Source organism: Leucoraja erinacea, chromosome 1 (genome assembly GCF_028641065.1).
Source record: "Leucoraja erinacea ecotype New England chromosome 1, Leri_hhj_1, whole genome shotgun sequence".
Taxonomy (NCBI): domain Eukaryota; kingdom Metazoa; phylum Chordata; class Chondrichthyes; order Rajiformes; family Rajidae; genus Leucoraja; species Leucoraja erinaceus.
Window position 1 is genome coordinate 13,438,324 of NC_073377.1, and position 15,589 is coordinate 13,453,912.

The 15,589-nt window shown below is 43.2% G+C and overlaps 1 protein-coding gene across 4 annotated transcripts in view; it reads right to left on the reverse strand.

Moving 5' to 3' along the window:
• LOC129707234 (protein FAM53A-like) overlaps positions 1-11,148 on the reverse strand; it is a 110,368-nt gene extending 99,220 nt beyond the window's left edge. Inside the window, exon 1 of one of the 4 annotated variants that reach the window (XM_055652136.1) lies at positions 11,064-11,148. Coding sequence is in view for 1 of the 4 variants with exons in the window: in XM_055652382.1 (XP_055508357.1) it covers positions 11,064-11,084 (21 nt within the window). In the remaining 3 variants the exon portion in view is untranslated. The other 3 variants (XM_055652382.1, XM_055652300.1, XM_055652220.1) reach the window with 3 other exon arrangements.
• Positions 11,149-15,589: the final 4,441 nt, after the last annotated feature.

The window sequence follows — 15,589 nt, forward strand, 5'->3', positions numbered from 1 at the left end:
CGGCATCATAAATACTTGGTCAAAACACAATTACATTTCCTGAGGGATGTGGATCGATGTATGTATTGTATAACTACGTGTTAACTTCTGGTTAACAAGTGCTAACAGTGGTAGTTTCCGTCTCATGGCCAGTGCAGCTTAACGATCTTAACGATTATCAATGGTCCCTTTTTTTAAAAATCCGTATTTAACAACGTGGATTCGTATTTCCGTATTCATATCGCATTTCCATACAAAATACGTAAAATACGTACTACTTGGCAGCTATGCTTCAACCCAAGGGTAGACAAAAATGCTGGAGAAACTCAGCGAGTGAGGCAACATCTATGGAGCGAAGGAAATAGGCAACGTTTCGGGTCGAGACCCTTCTCCACTGCGAAATCTCAAAGTATGCCTACTTTGAAGAAGTTCTCATCATTTCAACCCAATGAGTTTGCATCAACCAACCAACAATCAGCCATACATTAGTTCTATCCTACATGCGGGGGAGGGGTAATTTACAGAAGCCAATTAGCCTACAAACCTGCACATTTTGGAACGTGGGAAGCATCCAGGGAAAACCCACACGGTCACAGGGAAAACATACAAGCTCCATACAGACAGCATCCGAAGTCAGGATCAAATCCGGGTCTGTGGCGCAGTTCGGCAGCAACTCTACCATTACGCCACCGTGCTGTCTGGTCTTGCCCGAGCTGTACAAAACATTGGTAAGGACACAATGCAAACAATCTTACAGGGTATTCTTGCATTAGAAGGTTCAACATGAAAGCTGGAATAAAGGAGCTGTCCTTTATCAAGCCACAGTAATAGTCATTGCAGTTTATTAGAGTAGATCTTACAGAAACATACAAGCTTCTGAGGGGAATTGACGAGATAAATGCTGAGATGAAATATAAACCAGAACAAAGGGACTGTTTTAGGATGAGGAGTTGCTTACTTAAGACAGAAGTGAAGGGGAATTTAGTTAAGCATTATATGGATTGGGCAGGAAATTGTTGGGGAATTGCTTCTGAGGAATGCAAATCTTTGGAATTCTCAACTATAGTAAGGTCAAGAGCTTGAATCATTAAGTATATTTGAGGCTGACAGAGAGATTTTGGAGCTATAAATAAGTTGAGCATCAGACAGATTGGGCAGGAAAGCATCAAGGTCAAGATCATATCAGCCACTATCTAACTGAATGGCATAACAGGCTCTACAGGCCTTATTCCCGCCTTCTACTCTGTCTCGTATTTTTTATCAATACATCTGTCACATGATATACTCATTCAATTCTATCAAGATCACCAGTTCTCTGAACAGCTATGCAACTCTCCACTAGTTTCCTCAATGATAGGAAAAGACTAATTTAGCAAAATTCCGTCTTCATCGCATAAAATGACCTCCAAATGCGTGCCACTTCTGTATCATTTTCAGCAATTTGTAGGTTCGATTAGCATCCATACCATATGGATAAAGTACTTTGTAGGTCAGATTTAAAAAAAACTGACCTAGCCACATCCATTTAAATTATCAGTCTGAAGAAGGGTCTCGACCCAAAACGTCACCCATTCCTTCTCTCCAGAGATGCTGCCTGTCCCCACTGAGTTACTCCAGCATTTTGTGTCTATCTTCAACTTAAACCAGCATCTGCAGTTCTTTCCTACACATCCATTTAAACATTTTTTTGCAATAAGCTTTTAATATTCTACATGCACAGAAACAAAATACAGGTCCACCACTAATTTTCCAGTACCCTTGGTTCCAGAGCCTTTCTGGATTATCTGCTTTGCTGGACCAACAGTGGTCACAGTTTTGGAAACGGATCTGCTGGCTGGAGATCGGCCAGACTGGAGTTCCAGAGCCCTGGGTGCAGGCAGCAAATTCAACCCACCAGTCAGCCACAGAAGTCAATTAGGGAAACAAACCTGCCGTATCCGGCCGCAGAGGGCATGTTCGACTCGCTGATTGGCGTGGAAGTCAAGATCGTCTGCCTCACCCGGCCAAGGTGCCACAATTTCAGGGCGACTTCGGTTGAGGATTTTGCCCAGATTTGAGGGACCACACCACCAGTTGCCGTAAAATTTGTGGTGGATGTGTACAACCAACAGATTGAACCTCTGCAAGCCACTTAAACGGGTCCCGTAAAGACTGCAGCCAGTTTAAGTATCATCTAATTGTACACATCTCAGCTGCTGATGCTAAATGATTTGGGATAAATGGCAAGAGTGATTGGCAACAGATTGCTGAAATAGAACATCAAAAGAAAGTCAGGGGAAAACTGGAGCCCAATGCCCACAAAACAAGAAAAATAACTTTTGCCTAGATGAGAAATACCCCCAGAATATGGATAGTCAGTCCCAGAGCAACATACCTCATATTCAGCAAATCATTTGAATTGTTAAACTCAAATCTCTAACAGGCCATTGTCTATAGCACCATTGTAATGAGCTATTACTCACACATACCTTTAAGTAAAATATCCCTAGGTGTCAACAACGTTAACACCAAGCCACATAGATATCATAAGGTCATAAGCGATAGGAGCAGAATTTGGCCGTTCGGCCCATCAAGTCTACTCCGCCATTCAATCATGACTGATCTATCTCTCCCTCATAACCCCATTCTCCTGCCTTCTCCCCGTAACCCAACACCTGTACTAATCAAGAATCTATATCTGCCTTAAAACATAGCCAGAAACTTAAGATAGTTATTTAGCAACTTCTAGGATTAAGATGGTAATTTCAGAATTTAAGGTATGACCTGCACAGGAAGTAGGGATTAAAAAATGGGGATCTACAAAAGGCCAGAATTTGGAGGCCCACAGAAATGTTAAAGGCTTGTAAACTTAAGTAGATTACAAAGGTAGGCCATGAAGGGATTTGGACTAAAGGCTTTTAAGATTCAAATGCAGTCTAATGGGAGCCTAAATAGGATATTCTTCGTGCTTGACTGTAGTTCTTTAATGGAGCTCAAAAATGTCAGTAACATTTTTCATTGACTATTAGTTTGACCTAAACCATGGGCTCAAACCACTGAAATTGATTCTAATTAGTTTTAGTTGCTAGGTGATCGAGGCACACACCCGCAAACACATTTTATTTTAAAAGATTAAGAGTTGCTGATCCTGCCAGAACTTGCTTCAAATATTAGCAAAGGAATATAACATTCCCAGGCTCAAACTAATAACTTACAATGATCAGATGTGCCGCATGCAATGACCAAACAGACTTCTTAAACCATAAGATATAGGAGCAGAATTAGGCTATTCGCCTCAAGTCTGCTCTGTATTCAATCATGGTTGATTTTTTTCCCTCTCAACCCTATTCTCCTACCTTCCCCGCATAACCTTTGAGTCCCTAACTAATCAAAAACCAAAGGCCAGCAGATCCTAACCAATACTTATTCAGCATTGCATATATAGTCCGTGCATCTATTAATGGACGGATCAAGGAATTTAGAAGTGTGACATATATTTCTTCATTAATCTCAATGGGAAGGATATTTCCTATGCAAGGGTTTGGGTGTAAACCCCTAAAATGACCTGCAAAATTAGGTAAACTTCACTTCTCAATTAAACATCTACTACAAAACAAAAAAGACAGCTTTGTGTAAAATTGATAAACGTTTAATTTCCTGCTGAATCTAGATACCAAATTTACATCAGGCATAAGTTCGTTTCAGGTGCAGTAACATTACACTTTCAATGGTTCAATGGTGATTTATTGTCACCTCTACTTAAGTACGGTGACATTCTTTTTTGCATACAGTTCAGTGATAAGTGTCACTACAATACAAATCTACCAGCTGCGTAGTTACTTTTTCTTTAGTTTAGTTTGTCACATGTACCAAGGGACAGTGAAAAGCTTTTGTTGCGTGCTAACCAGTCAGCAGAAAGACAATTGATTACAATCAAGCCACCCACAGTGTACATGCCCCTATATTCATATGTCCATTCTTATTTTTCTATACATATACCCCCATACTTCACCTTAATAGATATATCAAGGAAAATCAATTTTTCAGCTCGTATTCATGCTGTAAATTCCTATTATATCCGCTACTGTCCACATATTCTACTGAGTAAATGAAACAATCATTTTTTTGTGGAGGGTCCAAGATTTGCAGGGCAAAACATGAATTTAATGGGATAATTTCAGAACCACTGGAAACAGATTTTAGAATACTATGTGTTCATGAAATGAAATGTCTTTTCATTTCAGAATGGGAATCAGCCCATTTCAAGTGAAGGACATTTAATTGTTTTATGTCCTGAAAACAAAACAATGAAACAATGAGGTCTGTAAAAACAGTACTCAAAGATAACAATATTAAAAATCCCAATATTTCCAACATTTGTCCCAACTAAATATTTTTTGCGTTAATAGAGCTCACGACATTATCTCATATTTGCTTATAACATGATTTCTTAAATCAACAAACAAGGAATTTATTTGCACCATTATATAAATGACAATAAACTAATCAAATCTGATTATTTTGTGCAATCTCCACAGGAGAAAATTACTTACCACGTGGCTACAGAGATGTGTGTCACGTAAGCACTTTGCCTTTTTTACATAGAAATTAGGTGCAGGAGTAGGCCATTCGGCCCTTCGAGCCTGCACCACCATTCAATATGATCATGGCTGATCATCCGACTCAGTATCCCGTACCTGCCTTCTCTCCATACCCCCAGATCCCCTTAGCCACAAGGGCCACATCGAACTCCCTCTTAAATATAGCCAATGAACTGGCCTCAACTACCCTCTGTGGTAGAGAGTTCCAGAGATTCACCACTCTCTGTGTGAAAAAAGTTCTTCTCATCTCGGTTTTAAAGGTTTTCCCCCTTATCCTTAAGCTGTGACCCCTTGTCCTGGACTTCCCTAACATCGGGAACAATCTTCCTGCATCTAGCCTGTCCAACCCCTTAAGAACTTTTAGACTCAGTTCCTTCTCTGCCATGTCTATTTAATTGAAGCAGTTACAATTACTTTTAAAAGTAGTTGTAACTGACTCAGTAACAATTTTTGGCAGTAAGTTCCAGATAACAACCAATGTGTATTTCCCTCAAATCCCCTTTAAAGTACCTTCCTCTCAGCATAAATCCATGCACTTTTCTTTTGATGCCCCTACCATGAGTAAAAAAGTCTGACTATTTCCATCTTTTATCATTCTATATACCATTACCGGGACATCCGTCAGCCTTTTTCACTCCTGGGAAAACAAATATAGCATACGCAATCTCTCCCATAAACTGAAGTCCACTAATGAGTCAAGTTGTGTCATACACACGTCAAGATACAACACATATTTATTAAGGTCCACTTACAGCATTGGACTACAGGACATTACAGTAACTAGCAGCTACTCCGACTGAATCATGTAAGCAAGATCTTGGTGATATAAATCGCATATTAGGTGGAGCAACTACTAACAAGCACCACAATTGGTTAGCAGGAAATAACCAATCTACATCTTTCCTTGTAGAAACAAAATAAAGCATAGATAAGTAGAAACATGGTGGCAGCAGCCGAAACGTTAATAACGCATATGGGGAAGTATAAATGGTTACACAAAATCGCCGTATCTAATGGGCGGCCTGCTGACCCGTCTGGCACGTGTGCGGTACGAACCCGCATCTCCTCCTTTCACCAGTAAAGTGACTGGGGAGGTGACGGGATGTGACCGGGGACGGCACCAGAGATCCGCCAGGTAGAGGAGGTGAAGTAAGCGAGCTGGGCGCTGAACGCCGTGGAGAGGCCGCAGGGGACACAGTCTCTGGCAGTGGAACAGCCGGCCCGGTAGTGGGAGGGTATACAAAACGCAAGACCTCCGGATACAGTCGCAGGACGCAGTTCCTTCACAGGAAGATGTTGATGGTTGCGTCTGTAAATGGCCCCGTCGGTGCCAACCAGGTAGGAGCGTGGTTCTTTGGCAGGGCTATGGATGTGACCCAGACGGCCATAGCCCTTGTTGGTCTGGAGGCGAACAACCTGTCCACTGGAGAGAGGTTGAAATGGCTTACTGAACTTGTCGAAAAAACGTTGTGCATCACGCTTGAATTGTAGTTGTTTCTGGACTGCGGGCGGAGAACGGACCTGTGGCTGCAGAAGCTGCTGGGGTACAGGCAGGGCAGCACGTGTTTGACGAGACATCAGTCGTTGGGCTGGGCAACCCAGTATGGGATCCCTGGCAATGTTCTTTAAATTGAACAGGTCCAGGTAGATGTCAGATTTAGCAAGGTATGAACGCTCCATTAGATGTTTTACGCTTCGGACAGTTCGTTCGGCGAGTCCGTTAGACTGCGGAAACTCAGGGCTGCTGGCGATATGTCGAAAGTCCCATCGTTGTGCAAAGTTTTTGAAAAGCTAGCTGGTGAACTGACTGCCGTTGTCGGACAGAATGCATGCAGAGGAACCATGGATGGAGAAATGGCGTTTGGAGTAGATCAATGTCAAACCAGCCTGAATAAGTCGACAAGAACCAGATAGTGTTTCTGGTCTCCAAATGGAGGCATGGGTTTGTATCCCACTTCTGACACCATGTAATGAGTCGAGTCGTACACACGTCAAGATACAACATATTTATTAAAGTCCACTTATAGCATTGGTCTGCAAGACATTACAGTAACTAGCAGCTACTCAGACTGAATTACGTAAGCAAGATCTTGGTAATATAAATCACATATTATGCGGGAGCAACTACTAACAAGCACTGCAATTGGTTAGTAGGAAATAACCAATCTACAGATGCCCCTACAATGAGTACGTCTGACTCCATCTTTTATCATTCTATATACCATTATCGGGACATCTGTCAGCCTTCTTCACTCCTGGGAAAACAAATATAGCGTACGCTATCTCTCCCATAAACTGAAGTTCACCAATAAAGGCAACATCCTAGTCTGAAGAAGGGTTTCAAACCGAAACGTTGCCTATTTCCTTCGCTCCATAGATGCTGCCTCACCCGCTGAGTTTCTCAAGCATTTTTGCCTAGCTTCGATTTTCCAGCATCTGCAGTTCCTTCTTAAACATCCCAGTGAATCTCTGATGCATTCTGTCACAGCCACATCCTTCGTATACTGTGGCAATCAGAACTTTGCATAAAACTCCCAGTGCTGACTAATTAGTGTTTTATAAAGTGGCAACATATTCTAACTATATTCTATATCTCAACCTACCAGGACAAGCAGGCCATAAACCTTCTTCACCACCCTCTCTAACTGTGCGGACAAAAATGCTGGAGGAACTCAGCGGGTGAGGCAGCATCTATGGAGAGAAGGAATAGGCGACATTTTGGGTCAAGACCCTTCTTCAGACTGATGTCGGGGGGGGAAAGAAAGGAAGAGGTGGAAACAGTAGGCTTGGGAGAGCTGGGAAGTGGGAAGGGAAGGAGGGAGAAAGCGAGGACTATCTGAAATTAGATGTCAATGTTCATACCACTGGGGTGTAAACTACCCAAGCGAAATATCAGGTGCTGTTACTGAGTTGGATGATCAGCCGTGATCATATTGAATGGTGGTGCAGGCTCGAAGGGCCGAATGGCCTACTACTGCACCTATTTTCTATGTTTCTTTGTTCCTCCAATTTGGGCAGGACCTCACTCTGGCAATGGAGGAAGCCCAGGACAGAAAGGTCGGATTCGGAATGGGAGGGGGAGTTGAAGTACTGAGCCACCAGGAGATCAGGTTGGTTAGTGCGAACTGAGCAGAGGTGTTGGGCGAAGGTGTTCGTAGAAAAGTTGTGATGTCACTATTAGAGAGCTATGTACTTGAAGCCCAAGGTCTTTCTTTATGAACACTCCCTACAGCCCAGCCATTTACTGTATATGCCATAGAGTCTCTATTCGACTGCCTAAAATACATCACCTCACACTCGGAATTAAATTCCATTGGTCAATGCTTCACCCAACCTTTCACCTGTATTTTACTATCCAAAGCAATGATACTGTTTTAAACAAGCAGAATTTCCATTGCAAAAAACATTGAGTTAGTGCAGTGTTCCCTCAACAGAACCGATCCTTATCTATGCAAAGGATAAAATGACTGATCCGAAGAACTTCCTCACTTTCTCCTTACCACAAATTTAAAGATTCAAGTAATGTTATAGATCTTGAAACATATTTTGAAAACTCTTACACATAATGCTATCAAGTAGAATTGAAGCTTTAAAAGTTCCCCAAGCTCAAAATTGCACATCATGGAATGCAAATAAGTCATAAATCACAATTGCTCTCTTTTCAGATTGACACCTACTTTGCATATGGGTGGATGCAGCACGATTTAACTACAACCTCCCGGCATATCCTTAATTAAAACTATTCAGTAACAAGACGGGTTTAATGCTGTTGGCTGTATGTGACTGCATTCTCGCCACGTCATGCATCGTAGAAGATTTTATCTTGGAACCAAATCCAAAAAACCTAGATACAGATGAAAATGTATGGTTTTTTTTAAACTGCAAAACAACAATTCAACCCCTATTAACAAACAATAGAAAATGTAACATGCAAAAATAAAAGGCAATAAAACATTTTCAATTAGTTAGAATAAGTATACATTAATGAACATTAATCTAGATGCATTTGGCCACCCTGTACTTTATTAAACAAAGGAAATTGTTATTTAAAGTGCAATATTTATTGAGTAAAAGCCAAGTACATTAAAGGATTATGGAGGAGTTTTTGGAATACATATTAAAACATATTAATAGTATTAAAAGGGAGCAGGACATGTCAACAAATTGATTAGAAAAGCCAAAAGGTTGCTTTTCCCCCAATAGCCAATGTACAGAATATAGTTGTGGGAATGTGACTGCAGAACTATGTTCAACACAAGTTAGGCCACAACTTGGGTTCTGTATATAATTCTGGAATAAGGGAAAGATGTGTTTACACTGGATAGGAGCAAAGACAAATTATAAACGTTTTCCCAAACCTTGTAGCTGTGAGGAAAGAACAGATGAATTGGAGATAATCTCTTTGGGAAGCAGGAAGCAAAGCCTTTTCTATGCTGTGGAAAAGGCCTGCTCCACAGCATAGAAAGGGTCTTAGACTCACTAAATCTACTTCGACCATCAAGAAAATTCGTCACACAAACCATTCGCTGATCCTTTTTCTTCTCTTCACATACAAATTGACGGCCATCACCACTCACCTACTCACCCCGGGCATTTTATAGTAGCCAATTACTCAAGCAACTCATTGAAGGATATAAAATAAATGTGTTTTATTTCATGAAAAAAACAATCAAATTAAATCTAAACCTCCATTCCTTCCATGGCAATTTCCTTATCAACCCATCCCCACCCCCCACCCCCCCAATAGTATATTCATTATTTCCAAAATTCTGCAATCCACAGAATCAGAGACTGGCTTCAACATGAAAAGAAGTGATTCAACCCATCAAAATCTATATGTCACTATGTGAAAGCTATGCAGCTGCCTCATTCTCCTCTCCTCTCATAACTCTTTAAATCCTTTCTTTCCAGCCAGTTCGTTATTGAACACTGCAATTGAATCCGCATTCATTACTACAGCCGGCAGTACATTTCAGTTATCACCCACTGGCCAAAGTTTTCACGGTACTTTTGGTTCTCCTGCTAATCAGTTCCATTCCATGTCCTTTGGTTCTTGACCCTCTGCCAATGCTGACATCTATACCCTTCTTGAAATTGACTACTTCTTACAAGATCCCTTTGCAAGGAGAGCATACCACACAGGCCAGTCTAGACAATGTCCCTCATCTCTGGAATCACTAATAAATGTGTACGAACGAATTGCAGATGCTGGTTTAAACCGAAGATAGACACAACAAGCTGGAGTAACTCAGCGGTTTGGGCAGCATATCTGCAAAAAAGGATGCTTCAGGGTCAAGACCCATCTTCAGACTTAGAGCTAGGTAAAGGGAAATAAATAAATCGCTCTGTATTTTCTGGAGCCTTTAAAGTATGGCGCTGGGAGGAGGAGAGTATTGCATAGTTGGAGCTGTTTGCTGTGCATTACATTGTATTGAGGCTGAACTGTCTCAGGGCTTCACAATATTAAACCTCCAACGAAGGCGGACACAAAATGTTGGAGTAACTCAGCGGGACAGGCAGCATCTGTGGAGAGAAGGAATGGGTGAGGTTTCGGGTCGAGGCCCTTCTTCAGACACGTCCCGCTGTGCTATTCCAGCATTTTGTGTCTACTTGCGGTGTGGACCAGCATCTGCAGTTCCTTCTTAAATTAAAAAATTCCAACACTGTGCACCCTTCTGAATGGACTGGACCGTGGAGCAAAGTCAGCACAACTTCCAACTGCTGTTTCCCCCAGCACGTCCTGATTAGATTGGGTCTGTGTACTCCCCTCAGATTCAGATTCAGATTCAACTTTAATTGTCATTGTCAGTGTACAGTACAGTACAGAGACAACTAAATGCAGTTAGCATCTCCCTGGAAGAGCGACATAGAATATGATTTCAATAAATAAATCTATTTACATGCATACATACATAGTGTTTTTCCTGTGGGAGGGGGGGGGGGGGTGATTGGCAGTCACTGAGGTACAGTGTTGGCACCCACCCTCGCCCTGTGTGTTGACCCACCCACCCACCCAGCCAGCCTGACAGCCCCTGCCCCCCTAGACCACCTTGTCACCGGGCTAGCGAGCGAGCAACTGGTGACCGGCCGGCCGGCCGGCGACGGTGCGCAGGTGGGCGGAGTGACGGGCCGCTGGGAGTTGTTGTTTTTCTCAGCCCCTCGCATCGCCGGGCGGGGTTGAGCCGAGTAGCCGTGAAACTACAACTCCCACAACCCCCAGCAGCGCCCCCCCCCCCCCCCCCGGCCCTCACCCCCCCCCCCCCTCCCCAAACACCACATAAAACAACCCGACCCGACCCGACCCACCAACAATAGTCACCTGCTGCTCCTTAACCCTAACACCTTCTCCAACGCACCACATTGTTGTCAAATACAAACATCTCACACACATTTTTTCTTCCCAAAACAAAATAAAGCACAATTCCGTGCCGCCGCGTTTGCCTTTTGCCGGTGACATTTAGCACGCACACACTCTGATCGGTATGAGAAAGGTAAGCTACGTACGAGCTGACCCAGGGATCCCATTCACAGCTCCGTCCTCCTCCCCAGCGCCGGGAGAACTGAGTGAGCCACCAGCGCCGCGACGCCCGCTTTATAACCTCGGGAAACACCACCGGACCAGCAGCCCGGGGGGGAGGGAACAGGAAAAGATGCCTACTCCACAACACACCATCGGCTCAATAGCTTCGCTTCGTCACACTCTTTACTCTCTTCGATTCAAATGGAAATATGTTCTCTTTTGCAGTTTACAAATCACAACTGAGGGAATCCATCCAGGCCCCTACTCTGCATCTCACCCTTTTGAGGAATGGAACAGTCCTGGTCCCAGCCCCAGATTATAAACAATGGAACCTCGTGGGAGCTGCTGCTGTTGCAGGTCAATAACTTGGACCAACAAAGCAGAGATAATGCAAAGAATTGGTGCTTTATTATCCCCCCCTTTATACCTGTGGATTTCCGCTTGCAAGAGGCGCTGTGGTAGAGTAGTCTGAACAACATCCATAAAATATTGCATGTATTTTTTTTATTTTATTTTCCCGACATAAATTACAACTCTGGTGTATTTGCCTGAAAAAAAGTGTCACGTTAATTTTATGCTCCCTGGAAGTTATTTTTATGATACTTTCAATCAAATGGGGAATGTTTGCTTTCCAAAATAATATAATGTGCTTTATATATAGGCCAAAACATACTCTGCAATAGAAATAATATTTTTTCAATGAAAAAACACAATTTATCGAGCTGCAAAATATTGAATCTTATTTATAATAGTCGTTCAAAGTTTATAAATGGAAAATATTTTTCCAGAATTGCTTCGGTGAAAATATATATTTAAAATAGTAAAATGCTTAGTACGAGTTTCTCTTTCATTCATGCTAATCACTTGGCATTTTCTTTTCATCGTATTAAAGATACACATTACTATGCTTGCTAAGTGCCAATCATCCCCATGGAACAGAGACACGCAAACAGGTCGGTGATGCCATCTGCTGGATCTGTGTGTTCAGCAGCCTGCAAATGGAGAACAAAATCCCCTCTATTACAATTAATAATTGCACCAATTTCTGCCCAGTAAGGTTTTTTTAAGTGTAATTTGCAGCCTACTTGTTTCCTTTACAGTCACCCAGAAAGAAAAGTGGCCGGCTCATCATTTAAGGTCCATTAATGTCATGTGGTTGTTAGTTTAACAGCAACGTTTTGGAACAATATGTAACAGGTATTAAAATGCAATAAGTTTAGTGTTGTACCCCTTTCACTATTTTTCCTATCATCATTTCTCTAAGTCCTTTGCTTGTTTTCCATTTCATATTTTTTCCTATGTTAATTTAGGTTGGGTTTATTATTGTCATGGGTCGTCTTTCCAGACTGCAGGATTTAAGCCTTCTTAATCTTTTATCTTGGCTTATTCGCAATACACTTGTGTTAAGGCTTATTCCTCTCCTCAATACCTTTTATGATTGTTAGTATAGATTTTACAAGGTACAGCATATAGATATAATTTCATAACCATCTGGCCCAGCTTAGTGCTCAGCTGCAATAGTGCCTTGAGGAATGTCCTGCTTGTCAGCAGCCAGGATTTAAAGGAATGGAGGCACTTAAAGGCAAAAAGCCACATGTGGGAACAAAAATATAGTTTGGCATTGTAGCAGTCTGGGCTCAACTGTCTTCAGCTGCTTCATCAATGACCTTGTCTACATCATGAGGTCAGAATCTTTGTTGATGATGTGTTCAGTTCTATTCTCAATTCCTCACACATGCAGCAAGATCTAGATGGCATTCACCCGTACCAAATCATACACCATCCTCCAGCATCCAGTTACTCCAGCATTTTGTGTCTATCTTCCGTTTAAACCAGCATCTGCAATTCCTTCCTAGACTTGGATCCATACAGTAGTATTTGTATTTTTTCCAATTTGGTTGCACTCGGAGAATATTTCACCTTCTCATGGTGGGTAATGAGCGCACTTGCCAGGGACACTATGAAATTTTACTTTTAAGTTGCCTGCGTTCCCAGTCCTGTGAAGCTGAGTAGCTTCCAGCTACTACTGATGTCAAAACAAACACTGAGGCAGAGAAACAAGTGACCAGCTATTAAAATTGACCATCTGCTCTGCGAATGAAAAGACATGACAATTGAGGTTAATGTTAAAATAAACACTAACATATCAAAGAAATGCACATTTAGTCAATCAATAACTGTGTTGCAAAAGACACATTTTCAGGCCTTTATTTTTTGGTTTTGTTTATTGTCACGTATGCCGAGGTAAAATGAAAGCCTTGTTGCGTGCTAACCAGTCAGCGGATAGACTACATGATTACAATCGAGCCGTCCACAGTGTACAGATGCATGATAAATGGAGTAATGTGAATAACGTTTCGTGCAGCATAAAGTAAAGTAGTAAGAAAAATTAGTAGTGGGGTGAAGAGTTGAGGGTGGTGTATAAGAAGGAACCGCAGATGCAGGTTTAAACCGACGATGAACACCGAAAGCTGGAGTAACTCAGCGCTACAGGCAGCATCTCAAGTTCAAGTTCAAGTGAGTTTATTGTCATGTGTCCCTGATAGGACAATGAAATTCTTGCTTTGCTTCAGCACAACAGAACATAGTAGGCATGAATACAGAACAGATCAGTGTGTCCATATACTGTTATATAAATATATACACACAAGAATAAATAAACTGATAAAGTGCAAATAACAGATAATGGGTTATTAATGTTCAGAGTTTTGACTGAGCCTGGTTTAATAGCCTGATGGCTGTGGGGAAGTAGCTATTCCTGAACCTGGTCATTGCAGTCTTCAGGCTCCTGTACCTTTTACCTGAAGGTAGCAGGGAGATGAGTCTGTGGCCAGGATGGTGTGGGTCTTTGATGATACTGCCAGCCTTTTTGAGGCAGCGACTCCGATAGATCCCCTCGATGGAAGGAAGCATCACTCCCTGATGAGCTCAATGCATTTTATGCATGCTTTGATAGGAAGAACATTGATGTGCCTTCCCGAGCCCCCAGGCGCCCTGATGGTATTACTGTCACACTTACAGAGGCCGACGTCAGAAGATCTTTCAAGGGAATGAACCTTCGGAAAGCACCTGGACCTGATGGTATACCCTATCGAGTTCTCAAAACCTGTTCAGACCAACTGGCTGGAGTTTTTGCAGAAAATTTCAACCTCTCATTATTGAGGTCAAAGATTCCCACCTGCTTTAAGAGGGCATCAATAATACCGGTGCCCAAGAAGAGTAAGGTGATGTGCCTCAACGACTATCGACCAGTGGCACAAACGTCCGTAGTGTTGAAGTGCTTTGAGAGGTTGGTTATGGTGCATATCAACTCCTACCTCAACAAGAACCTCGACCCATTACAGCTTGCCTACCATCACAACAGGTCAACGGAGAATGCGATCTCACCGGTTCTCCACTCCGCACTTCACCACTTGGACAATAAAAACACTTACATCAGGATATTATTTATAGACCACAGCTCGGCATTCAATACCATCATCCCCTCTAATCTGGTTACCACACCTGGGAACCAAAACCCCCAGAGACAAGAACGTTCCACCCATCGCGTCACCTCCCAATAGGGAGTCTGCAAGGCCCATATCCAGCCGGGGATGGAAGGGATCGGACATGAGGGACAGCAGACGAAGGTTGCTCAGGTGACCCCAGAGTCTGTGAGCTCCCAACTTCGAAAAAAAAGGAGGAATCTCTCTAGGGAGGAGTGGAAGGGGGACGAATGGGAGTCCTCCAGGGGGGAGGGGAGTACTGTGGTGGAGGAAGACTCCCGCCCTCTGGTTCAGGCCCCAGTCCCATGTTCTAGAGGGGATTCTGGGGAGGGTGACGACAGGATCAATCGGGTGATATGGAGCAGGCAGAGATTCCTGTTAGGGAGGGAGTCCCGCATCAGGCACATGAGGAAGCCCGGGAGCAACCCACCCAGGATGAGGCGCAGAGCACACCTCTGGAGGTAGAGACTGTAGCCAGGGTGGAAGTAGGGGAAACCTGCCCTTCTCTCCCTCAGCACCTGGCCCCAGAGGGACTCCCTGAGTCTGGTGCACCAGAGTCCACTCTGGGCCCAACTGGGGGAGGGATAGATGCCCCCACTGTCGATGGTCTTGATTCCCCGGGTACATCTGGGGAAGGCCCCTCTGCCACTGGCCCCAGGGTTCATCGAGGCCACCGAAGGAGCCCAACATCGGCCCAGACTGGCCTCTCCCCGGTGGCCAAACTTACACGGGCTCACCAGCTCACTGAGCCTCATCCTCAAAAGCAGGGTGGGGCAAGGGGGTGAGGAGGTGAAGGGGAATGACCAGCGTCACCTAGGTCCTTCTTGGACGACCTGGAGAAGGGCGCCAAGACCAGGAGCAGCATTGTTATGATATATATATATATACTCAGAGTTCCCCTCCGCTGCACAGGACAAGAGGGTTTTTCCCATCGCTGAAAAATAAAAGAGTTATTAGTGTTTAAAAAATGTTGAGATTCTCTCTCCTGAAGGCCACGCCCCTTCCAGAGGGACTATAAAACCCGG